The 11659-nt window shown below is 33.1% G+C and overlaps 1 protein-coding gene across 1 annotated transcript; it reads left to right on the top strand.

Moving 5' to 3' along the window:
* Positions 1 to 793: 793 nt before the first annotated feature.
* LOC131806845 (uncharacterized) lies at positions 794 to 6777 on the top strand. Its single transcript, XM_059131631.1, has 6 exons — positions 794 to 1615; positions 1673 to 1813; positions 1873 to 2085; positions 2157 to 2507; positions 2561 to 2714; positions 6746 to 6777. The coding sequence occupies exons 2-6, from the start codon at positions 1694 to 1696 to the stop codon at positions 6775 to 6777; spliced, it is 870 nt and encodes a 289-aa protein (XP_058987614.1). The 5' UTR covers positions 794 to 1615; positions 1673 to 1693.
* The last annotated feature ends 4882 nt before the right edge of the window (positions 6778 to 11659 follow it).

Here is an 11659-nt window from a genome sequence, read left to right as displayed (position 1 = left end):
ACAAAAATTTTTGTATGCAGGTCTTTATATGGCCCCCATATAACTGTACCTCCCGATATTCGGTATTTTCATGATTTCAGTGACAGCCTATGACAAAAAATTTTATATGCAGGTCCACGTCTTCATATAGCTCCCAATACTCGGCATTCTTATGACTTATGCGACATTATTCACCGGAATTGTAACAAATTTCGTATTTAAAGTTCGTAATGGGTACTACACCCTATGACAAATAGAAAGTCGTATGTAGGTTCTCGTATATCCCCCATATAACGGTACATCCCGATATTCGGTAATTTCATGATTTTAGCGACATTTTTCAGCGGAATTATTTCAAATTTGATATTTGAAGTTCGTAATGGGTACTACTACTTATTTAAGTGATACTTTCCGGAAGTTTTTTTTTTTTGAAAATTTTCAAGTTCCTTCCAAATGGTGGGGGGTATTAAAAGTTCGGGTCAGTCGCTTTTTTACATATGACATCATAAATGTAAATCTTATATATTAAAAACATATTTTAGGGTTTAAGCCGTCAAGCACAAAATTATTCTTCATCATAGTTTGGACCTATCTTAATTATTTTTTACAAGTTTTATCGGACTTTTTTGGTTAGATTATTTAAAATATAAATAAGAATTTATTGTATTTTTGCTCGACTTATATATTTGAAACTAGCTGGTCGGTCCCCGTTGCCGGCCCGTACAGTTAGTCTTTAGTGCATATTTTTTAAAGCGTACACTGAGGGAAAAATCCCGTTGCGAAATCAAGCACGTATGTTGTCATTTTCGCAACGACCCGTTGTTATATTTTTCAACAACGGCTGTTGGTGAATTGTGCACGAACGTGCTCAAATTGACACCGAGACGTGGTCAACTTTCGGTACCAACAACAGCCGTGCTTAATTTGTCCATTTGTAATATTGGTAATTGCAGCCGATTACACACGAGTAAAAAATGACAACGGTGGTGCATGATTCACACACGGTCGTTGTCAATATGACACCGGTCGTGTATGAATTATGCACCACCACCTGCATAATGATGCACCACCGTTGTTACTTTGTACACCGACGTGCATGAATCGTACACGATCGTTGCCATTTTAGCAACTACCGTGTATGAATCATGCACCACCGTTGTCATTTTTTTTACTCGTGTGCAATCGGCTGCATATTTACCATTTTTTCCGTGTTATTGAAAGAGAAAGGACGCATTGTGCAAAAAATTTATTGAAAATGAATAATAATTCGCAAGATCCTCAAAATATCATTGGTGAGTTGTTAGAAATCGATGGCAATATTGTTGTGGTTCGCGATACAAACCATTGCAGCAGTCAAGATGCGGAAAACAATGAGGACGATTATATGTTAAGGGAGTTCTTAAAAGGAATAAATATGGAGTCGCTTTTTGAACAATTAAAAGGTAAGTAAATAAAAATGAATTTTTCAGTTAATCAGTGTAATTAACAAAGAATTTTCTTTTTTGTTCTTTTAGCATCACATGTAACATTTCGCAGCTTGCAGTACTTGAAAAAAGAAGATTTAAAGGAAGCAGTGCCACCATTGGGACTGCGTGTTGAATTCAGAGAAAAGCTCTTTGCTTGGAAAAAACGAAAGGTACGTATTATTTGTTTTACAGAGTTGAACTCAGTATTAATATTGTCATAACAATAGCTCGGGATTGATGACGAAACTATGTCAGTTCCATCTAAAATAGGTGAATGGTGGAAACGCAACGAGACACCTGCAAGTACTCCTGGTACTCCCGACACTACAGGTTCGAACTGCTCAAAAGCCAAAGGAATTTTGTCAGAGGTAAGGTAAGAGTAATATTTGTGTAAGCATAGTTAATGTAGTTTTTTTATTTAATATAGGATCTAACGGAATTGTTAACACATACCTCGAAGGGGAAACTAGCGCTTGAATGTAGTAGCGTTAATAAGAAATTAAGTGACGAGCAAAGAGATGATATAATTAATATAATTATTGAAGATATTTTAACCAACAATGTTACTCTTTACACTCAAGACTATATGCGCATATTGGATGAAATTTGTTCCGTTTTTCCTCTTGAAAACGAAATGAGGGTAAGATTAACAATATAAACAACGTATCTGATTATGTAGTTTCTTAACTTATAATATGTCTTTATTTTTAGGATTATTATTACATTTCAAGAAAAGGAAAGAACAACGCAAGCGGAAAACTTTATGCCAAGTATAGAAACAAGAAGTCCAAAAGAATAAAGCTTTTGATTTCCGAGCCTAGCACAAGCAAAGCAGCAACTCACACATCTCCTAATTTTTGTAACAAAGATGTTCCCGAAATTGATGAATCAGTTGAAAATTCATTGAAAGCTTCCTTACTAAGAGAATGTAATGATTGGGGATCGATCTGCGAAAAATGGAAAAGATCTTTTAACATACGGCAAAGAGATATAAAAAATTTAAGTAGCCATACATTTCTCCTTGAATGGACGAAGTTGTCCGATGCAAGAGCTTCAGAATTGGTAAGTAGCCATGAGCTATTTATTTGTATATGGATACTAATGTTTCGTTTTAGGTCAACATTGATTTCGATATTATGTATCCACAGAAAGGCAATCTTCTACTTTCTAAATGGGACCAATTTAAGAAAAAAATTTACAATTATTATGGGAAAAATATTCATAACGAACATTGCAAACAACTCTTCGCAAATGTTTTGACGGCAAGCAGCATAGGTAAATTTTAATTCCTGATTTATCATAAACATTAAAAGTAATATTTATTTTATATTTCGGTTGCAGATGCTCAAGATTATATATACGCAATACTGTTGAATTCAGTTTTACCATCACCTGCTAGGTTTAAATGTGGAAACGGTAAATTACGAAAAAAAGTAACAATAGCTGATTCGCAGGAAAGTTTCGTACTGCGACTACCGACAATTAACGATTATAAAAGGCAAATTGATACAGTCACTGAAAAGTATTACAATGCTGGATTAACTATACAGCCATTTATAATTGTGGAGGGTTTGTCCGATTTCAATATAAAAGGTTTTTATGTTTTTTTTAACCACAATTTGTTAAAATTTCAATCGTTCCTCGAATGTTTAGATACATGTTTTAAAATTTTTCATGCACTTTCTTTAAAATATCCAAATGCCTGCCAAATTCCATGGATTTTTATCCAAAAATATTTTTATGAAATTAATACTGTATATGATATAAAATCAGTTAATTTGACTTCACTTATTAATTTCTGCAACAATAATTAAAGTACAATTCAAAATGTATATTTGCTTTCGTTGCCGTAAGCATTTTGATAAGGCAAATCTTTTAATAGCTCATTTGAAAACAGACCATTTAATGTCCACTAAATTTTTAAAAGTACAATGCGTTCAGGACAACTGTAAGCAAACATTTACAAAATTTACGTCATTCAGAATTCATTTAGAAAAACTTCACAAGAATCACACAAAAGCTCCACCAATGGTTAAAGCCATTAATGTGCCAGTTGAAATGTCATCATCAAAAGAAAATGATTATACAAACAGTGAAACTGTTATTAACAACAATACAATAGAAAAGGATTTAAATGTTTTGAAAAAGAAAACCTTATATCTGTCTTTACAATTACATGGTCAAAGCTATATGCCTAGAAATCATGTTATAGAAATACAACATTCTGTTTCAATTCTGCTTTCATCCATTTCATGTACAATTGAAAAATATATAACTGATCATCCAAATTATGAAGACTTAAGGTACTTACTAAACTTTTGTAAAAATCCTTTCGAAGAAACTAGAACGGAATATAGACTTTTAAAAATTTTAAAAGAACTAAACTTTTATGATGATCCAAAGGTTTATGTAATTAGCAATCAAGTCTCGGAAATTGTTATCAGCGGAAATCCCAGTTTAGGTCCAAAGTTATCCAATATTTATATAATGCCACTGAAATTCATGATAAGTGCCCTTTTTAAAATTCCAAATCTCTTAGATTTGACATTAGAAAACTCCAAAAAATTCCTAAATTCACCTGTTTTACAAAATTTTACAAACGGTGAGTTATATAAAACTAAATTATTAAAATATCAGTACAATTTAGTTATTCCCTATGTCCTTTACATGGATGATTTTCAAATTAATAATCCTCTTGGAACCCATACATTTTCCATATGTGGTTGTTATATTAGCTTTCCTTCAATGCCACAGCACTTGTTGTCAAAACTTGATTATATATTAACTGCTGCGTTTATACCATCAAAGGATTTAAAAGAACGTGGAAATGAAGTTTCATTTCACAATCTTGTAGAAGAGTTAAAAATTCTAGAAGAAGGGGTTGAAATTTGTGTTCAACAAAGTGTTCAGAAGGTGCATTTTATTTTAGGTGTAATTATTGGAGATAATTTAGCAGTTAATAGTATTTTAGGCTACGTGCAATCATTTAACTCTAAAAGATTTTGCCGGGTATGTAGAAGAAAAAAGTCCCAAATGCAATTCGACGCAATTCAGCATTTAGATAGTTTAAGAAACCAAGAGAATTACAACTCAAATGTATTGGAAAATAATTTTCAAGAAACAGGTATTAAAAACAAGTGTATCTTCGAATCTTTACCAAATTTTAACGTCACTGAAAATTTTTGTTTTGATATTATGCATGACATTTTCGAGGGCATATGTGTCTACGATATGTCTAATGTAATTCTCGGGCTGATTCAAGAAAATATTGTTACGTTAGATTGTATTAACAGCAGAAAATCTTTATTCCAATTTGGAGAAATTGAAGTGGGAAATAAATCTGGACCACTAGATTTATGTAGATTGAAAAACTATAACTTAAAAATGACAGCTAGTGAAACTATGTGTTTTACTAATTTTTTACCTTTAATGGTAGGCGATTTAATTCCTTTCTCCAACGATCACTGGAAAGTTTTTATAATATTATTACAAATAATCGATTTACTTTTAAGACCAAGTTATATAGAAGACGATTTAATAAAATTGGAAGAATTAATTAGAGATCACCATTCACTTTATATAACATTATACGGTTCGTTAAAACCGAAACACCACTTTCTTGTCCACTATCCCACAGCTATCCGAAAATGTGGTCCCCTTAAATATCTCTGGAGCATGAGATTCGAAGCTAAACACAAGGAAGCAAAAGCCTATTTAGGAAATACTACATCAAGAGTAAATCCCTGTCGTTCATTATCTATTAAGTCTGGATTGAAATTTTCCAATTTTTTATTAAAACACGAAGATAACTTAGAACCAAATGTTATCATTAATACGCATACCATCGAAGATTTGGCAAAAGAGGAATATTGTTACAAAAAAAGTAAGCCAGTTTTAAATTACCAAAATTGCAAAGTGTCTGATGACATTTTTTTTAAGGGAACTAGGTATAAAAAAAACTATTATTTAGCAACAAATAATGCCGCAATTGAACTTTTCAAAATTAAACATTTAATAATTGAAAATGAAAATGTTTACATTTTATGTAACCAAGTAAAAGTTAAAAACTTTGATTACCATTTACAATCGTATGAAGTTGGTTCTCTGAATGAGGATACAATTTTTTTAATACCAATTTTAGATTTTATTACTTACCCATTTCACTTATATCCTATGAATAATGGAAAAGTTTATTTCAGATTTAAGTTAATTTAATTTGTTTCTATACATTGAATATATGTAATTCGAATTGTTTTGTTAAATCAAATATGTATTTATATTGAATTTATGTAATTGGTTTCGTTCAATAAAATACTTTTCAAAAAATGTCGTTTCTTCTACTAAGGGTATAAAATGGAAAAGGAACGGATATCAAAAAATGACCACCATTGATTTCAATCTGACAACGGGCGTTGACAATCCGACAACGGAGCGTTGACAATCTGACAACGAAGCGTTGACGATCTGACAACGAAGCGTTGACAATCTGACAACGGGGCGTGCTCGAAATGACCACGTATGTGCTCATTTCATGCACATCTGTTGTTGAAATCGTTGCCAAAATCTCGGTGTCAAAATGACAACAGCGTGCTCATTTTGACACCAAACGTGGTTGATACACTATCATACACGGATGTGGTCATTTCATACACGGATGTTGTCATTTTTTCTCTGGGTGTAATAAATCGCAGATCTGACCTATGTAAGTGACACAATTTTTATTATAAGTAATGACTCCATAATAATTTCTAAATAGAAATAAATATTCACAGCAAAAAGTGAAGTAAGAAGAGCAAAAGCAAAAGTAAGAAAGTGATTATATGATTATATAAGGCAAGTCTGTAGTTATTCGCCATTGACGTTTCCTACAGGGATGTTTACAATTGCGCTGCAAAAAGATAAACAAAGGCGAGATATTAATCGCTTCAGAAGAAATTTTAACATTTCAAAGGAGTAAAACAGTTACACTTGTCGCACATGGGCCGAATTCAAGCCATAGTCAAGAGTATTTCTGAGTGAGTGTAATTCATCAAAATAGATAAGAAACATCAAAAAAATATTATATATTGTGCTACTGGTATGAAAATTGCAAACACAAAAATGCTTAAATCTTATTTGAATGTTCCTATTAGACTATTAACTTTTCATAGATTTAGAGAGACATCTATGATTTATATTAGCTTTGTATTCCATCGTTATTAACAGCGCCATCTAAACGAAAAACGTTATTCTTAAATTGGTTGTAGGCCAGAATTGCGGTTATTAAATAACGCCAAACCATTTCCTTTTCCTTACCACAGATGGCGCTAATAGCAAAAACAACAACTGTTGATGGAAATATTGAAATGTATCAAGTCTATGTGGGATCGCATGTTAATTTCGCGTTTTATGAGCTTAATTATCTTCACACCAGATCTTGGGTTAAAAAAATATATTGCTATATGTGTAATCTGAAGACAATCGGACTCTTACATTACATTTTATAAAAGTTAATTCAAAATTTCGACGCTTTTTGGGGGAGGCACTTGATGGAGTGGACCGATATTGTCCATTTTCGCTCCTGACCTAGCACTGATGCAAATATTAGGATTTGAAAGGTGAAGCAAAATCGAATTATCCTTTCTCTTTCTGTGAAGCGAAATATTTTCTTTGAAAATGTTGACCTTTTGTGAGGGAGGTACCAGAAGGAGTGGACCGATATTGCCCATCTCCGAACTCCATCTAAGTTTGATAATAATATTACGATGTACCAAGCTTGGACCAAATCCGATACTCCCTTCGAGAGTTATCGCGAGCACCAAGAGGACGTTTGGACGGACATCGCTAGATTGAACTCAAATGCTCGGAAACGGATTTGATCCAAAGAGACATAGGGCCTGAAACCGTTATTTCGATTAGGCACTTTTTGGCCGCATCAACGTATAATAAAACGTTTTGGACTCTAATACAATGCACTTCGGCGCTGAAAGTAATAACAAAATTTTGTATTCTATTTATATAAGTTCAGCCAATAGAAAAGATATTTTTCACATTCGCTTATTAATAATGCAGAATTTTTGTAAACATTTTTACAAAAGTTGAAAATCCGCCCCAATCTAATCGAACTTTCAGTAATTTTCGAATTCTTAGTGGGAAGTTTTACACCTCCAAAAATATTTAATTTAGGTCCAATTTTCGGTATAACTACCATGCAACGGTACATCCTGATTTTCGGAATTTAGAAGCTTTCAAAATCAGATGTATTTTAAAGTTTTGGAATTCTAAAGCTTTCGAATTCAAATGTAATCAAATCTGCTGTTATTTGGCGTTACAGGTTTTCATGGGATAGGAAGAACTATCCACTGAAAATCTGGAACACCAAATAACAGCAGATTTGATTACATATGAATTCGAAAGCCTAAAAATTCCAAAAATTTGGATGTACCGCTGCGTGGTGGTTATACCAAAAATATTTTTGGAGGTGCAACTTCTCCCGAAAATATTCAAAATACCTGTAGTCCCACTTCCACACTTTTGAATTTTGAGGACAGTCGATTTGTCCATAAAAATAAGTTTTTAAACAGGTGTAGTTGATAAAAAGTTAGTATTATTGAACATAAAATATTAACTAATTTGTCCAAAGTGGAAATGGTGTAGTTACACCTCCTTGTGTGTGTGTATGAATCGTTTAATATAGCTAAGCCCTAAACCACGATAGAACATTGAGGCTAATTCGATGTTAACGATAGTATGGTGGAATAAAATTAATGGTGAAATTGAACTTTAAAGGCGAATTTCAACATTAATGTGTTAACAAGGTGTCACAGCGAGGCCAGCTGCTTCTCCTTTTCTGTCAGAGTACATTGATTAATGGTATTTATCATGGTAGAAGAATACAGGTAGTCGCATCGACACAACTGCTGGGACAATGAACTATCAAATCAATTTTGGAATTGAAAATGTTGAATGAAAAATTATTTAAATTTGTAAAAATTGTTGAAAAACGCGAATTATAATAACCTCCGAATGACATTGTATACGAAAATATATAAAAATCTACTTATATTTGAAAGAACATTTAAAAAATTTTGACATATCAATGTTCCCAAGCGTTGATTGTATTTATGATGAGACATTTAGACCAGCACTGCTCAAAACCGTGAGTTAGCACATGAGTCCAAACAAGTAAAAAAGCTGTAAATTCGGACGGGTCGAACTTTGTATACCCTCCACCATTTGGTTAAAAATTCTGTTAAAATCTTAAATATACCAAATGTGGCTGATATATTAGAGTCTATATGACGACATGTACCTGCATAGGTAACTTTTGTCATAAGGCATTACAATATTCAAATGCGAAACTTGAAAAAAAAAATCGGTGAATAATGTAGTTATAATCAAACTGCAGAATACAGGGAAATACCATTATGTGTTGGCTATACCTAAACGTGGACTTGCACAGACAATTTTCTGTTATAGCCTGTAGCATCCGTTACGAACTTCAAATACCAATTTTGAAACAATTCCGGTGAATAATGTCGCTAAAATCAACAAAGTACCGAATATCGGGAGGTACCGTTATATGGGGGCTATACGAAGACGTGGACCTGCACAGACAATTTTCTGTTATAGCCTGTAGCATCCGTTACGAACTTCAAATACCAAATTTGAAACAATTCCGGTGAATAATGTCGAAAAAAAAATAAAAATACCGAATATCGCGAGGAACCGTTATATGGGGGCTATACCAAAACGTGGACCTACATGGCCCATTTTCAACACCAAAAGTCCAGCAGACATAATATATATTTGAGTAAAATTTTATCAATCTATCAGTCAATCAGTTCGTTAGGAAGCTAAAATGATTTGCACTGACGGACGGATATCGCTAAATCGACATAGAATTTTATGTTGATCAAGAATATATATACTTTGTGGGGTCTAAAATGTATATTTCGAGGTGTTACAAACGGACAGTTGAGCTATAGATATGAGGTAGAACATTCAACTTTTTTTATGAGGCACACTCTTTATGTGGAGAGTTGGTACAACATTGTTATCGATCGCTAAGAACATAGATGAGTTCGGGATTTTAAATATAAATGAAGGTGGTTGGAATATTTTCTACTCTAACATTACACCATGCGAGAAAATCCAAAAGGGAGATTTTGACTCGGACTGGATATATTAGGAGTATATGTAATTTTCATAAAAACTATTGTCTCTGGATGAATAATATACTATGAAATTTACGGTGAAATGTTTTGTAGAATATTTCTTCTTTTGACACATTTCGTCTTAAATGAAATTTTATATTTTTTCAATCATAATCTCCAAAAAAAATCCGAAGAATAATTTATCGAAAAAATAGGGAAATTTTTTTGTGTTTTTATACTCTCAGTCATATGCTCTGCAGCCATACATCATTTGATAAGGCCAAAATGTGCTTCATTAAAATATTGGACTCCGACTCCTTCATGCACCTCCCACACAAATGGTCAACATTTTGAATAACCAAAACGATCATAAAATGCGAATTGAGTATCAAATTCTCCTCAAATCTCACACATCACTATATTTCTGCTTAAAGAAATATCTTGTGTGAAGATGGAATACGGATGGAGATAAAAAACTGCAACAAACAAACGACATATTTTTTTTTTAATTTTTTTTTCAATATTTTCAATTTTTTTAGTGCCAACCTTGCTTTCCAAAATACTCCAGACACAATAGTCCAACGGATTGGTAACGGAGTGGCCATTGTGCTCTGCAAATGAACCTCGAGGAACCTCATTTTGTAATCATTCATGTGTGACGCGTGCTGAGTCCTGCTGGAATGTCCAAAATGTTTGCGTGGCCAAGACTTTAATACACCCTCCAGAATATTTTCGCGATAATATTCGGATTTAATCTGATGCCACGGTCGATTAATACGAGTGGAGAGCGACCATCGGCTGTTATGGCGGCCCACACCATCACCATGGCCGGCGCTTGAGTTATGGTGGCCAACCGAAGGTGCACATTTTCAGCTGACTCTTTGGCAAGTTAAAATTATGGCGTTTGACTTTGTTGCAGTTTCTTTTTAATCTCACGCTGTATTTATAAAATGGGCCATTATTAAAAAACGAACGAAGGTTTCTGGAAAATCCCAGTTCCAGATCTAACAATACTCTCTCTATATATTGGAAATTAATATATTAATTATAACTCCTTTCAATCGAAAATTATGGAACCTGATGTTTGGAAAGATTTTTTAAAATAATCGAATTTTGTATCCCAAACAAAACGGTTTCAGATACAGAAATGCTTAACCTTAGAATATAATGGTGAAGGATATCACAAGTCCGGGACCGCCAGACTTTGGCATTGATAACTTATTTCAGGATGTGTACATGGATCGTACCAAATATCATTGGAATCCGCAGAATGTACAGCTTAAAAGTCAAATGGCTTAAAATCTATAGCTAAATTTAAACCGTAGCTATCGCATAAATGTAATAAGTTTCCCAAACAAATTATGCCCGACCTTATTGACGGACTTAAATCCGAAAACCATTTTGTGAGCTATGCCGAGCACTAAACTAATACACCTGCTCACAATCGTTGCTTGCTCGTATTTTTCGACCAGATATATTCAAAATCACTGGCCCACATGTTTCATTTGATACGTCGCAATACTTGGCCAGATAATTGTTGTTTGGAGCCCCCAAAAGTGAAATAAATAACTCAACTGGATTTAATCCATTTTGAAGTGTCTATAAGTGTTTTTATTATCAGATTTTTGATCGCATGTACTCATTCGAAACTAGGCGTGTGTTTTTTTTTTTTCAAAACAACATTAAATATAGATTAAGATGAGTGTAAAGTCCCCAAAATATTTGTAATTTATGAAAAAAGAAAATGAAATCATAACATGTTAAGGTCCCACTATTTAATATTACTAATTCTTGGAGACTTCTCCTAAGCAGATTTTTGTTTATCAATTTATGTTCCTGAACTGTCAAATTTATCACCATTTTTTGACACTACCTGGCAGTGACGCAATGCCAAGGGTAGGTTTTGATCAGATAACTATTTCTTAAGAATTTCAAAATAAATTTGTGTGAATTATTTGATTGGTAACGGGCTAATGATTTATTAGAAATCAAAACAAGTCCATTAAATAAATTGAAATACATGATAGTAACCATTTTTTACGAAACAAATATAGAGAGGTACCGTTATATGGGGGATAT

This window comes from Musca domestica, unplaced genomic scaffold (genome assembly GCF_030504385.1).
Source record: "Musca domestica strain aabys unplaced genomic scaffold, Musca_domestica.polishedcontigs.V.1.1 9, whole genome shotgun sequence".
NCBI classification, from domain to species: Eukaryota; Metazoa; Arthropoda; class Insecta; order Diptera; family Muscidae; genus Musca; species Musca domestica.
This window is presented reverse-complemented; position numbering and strand designations above follow the sequence as displayed.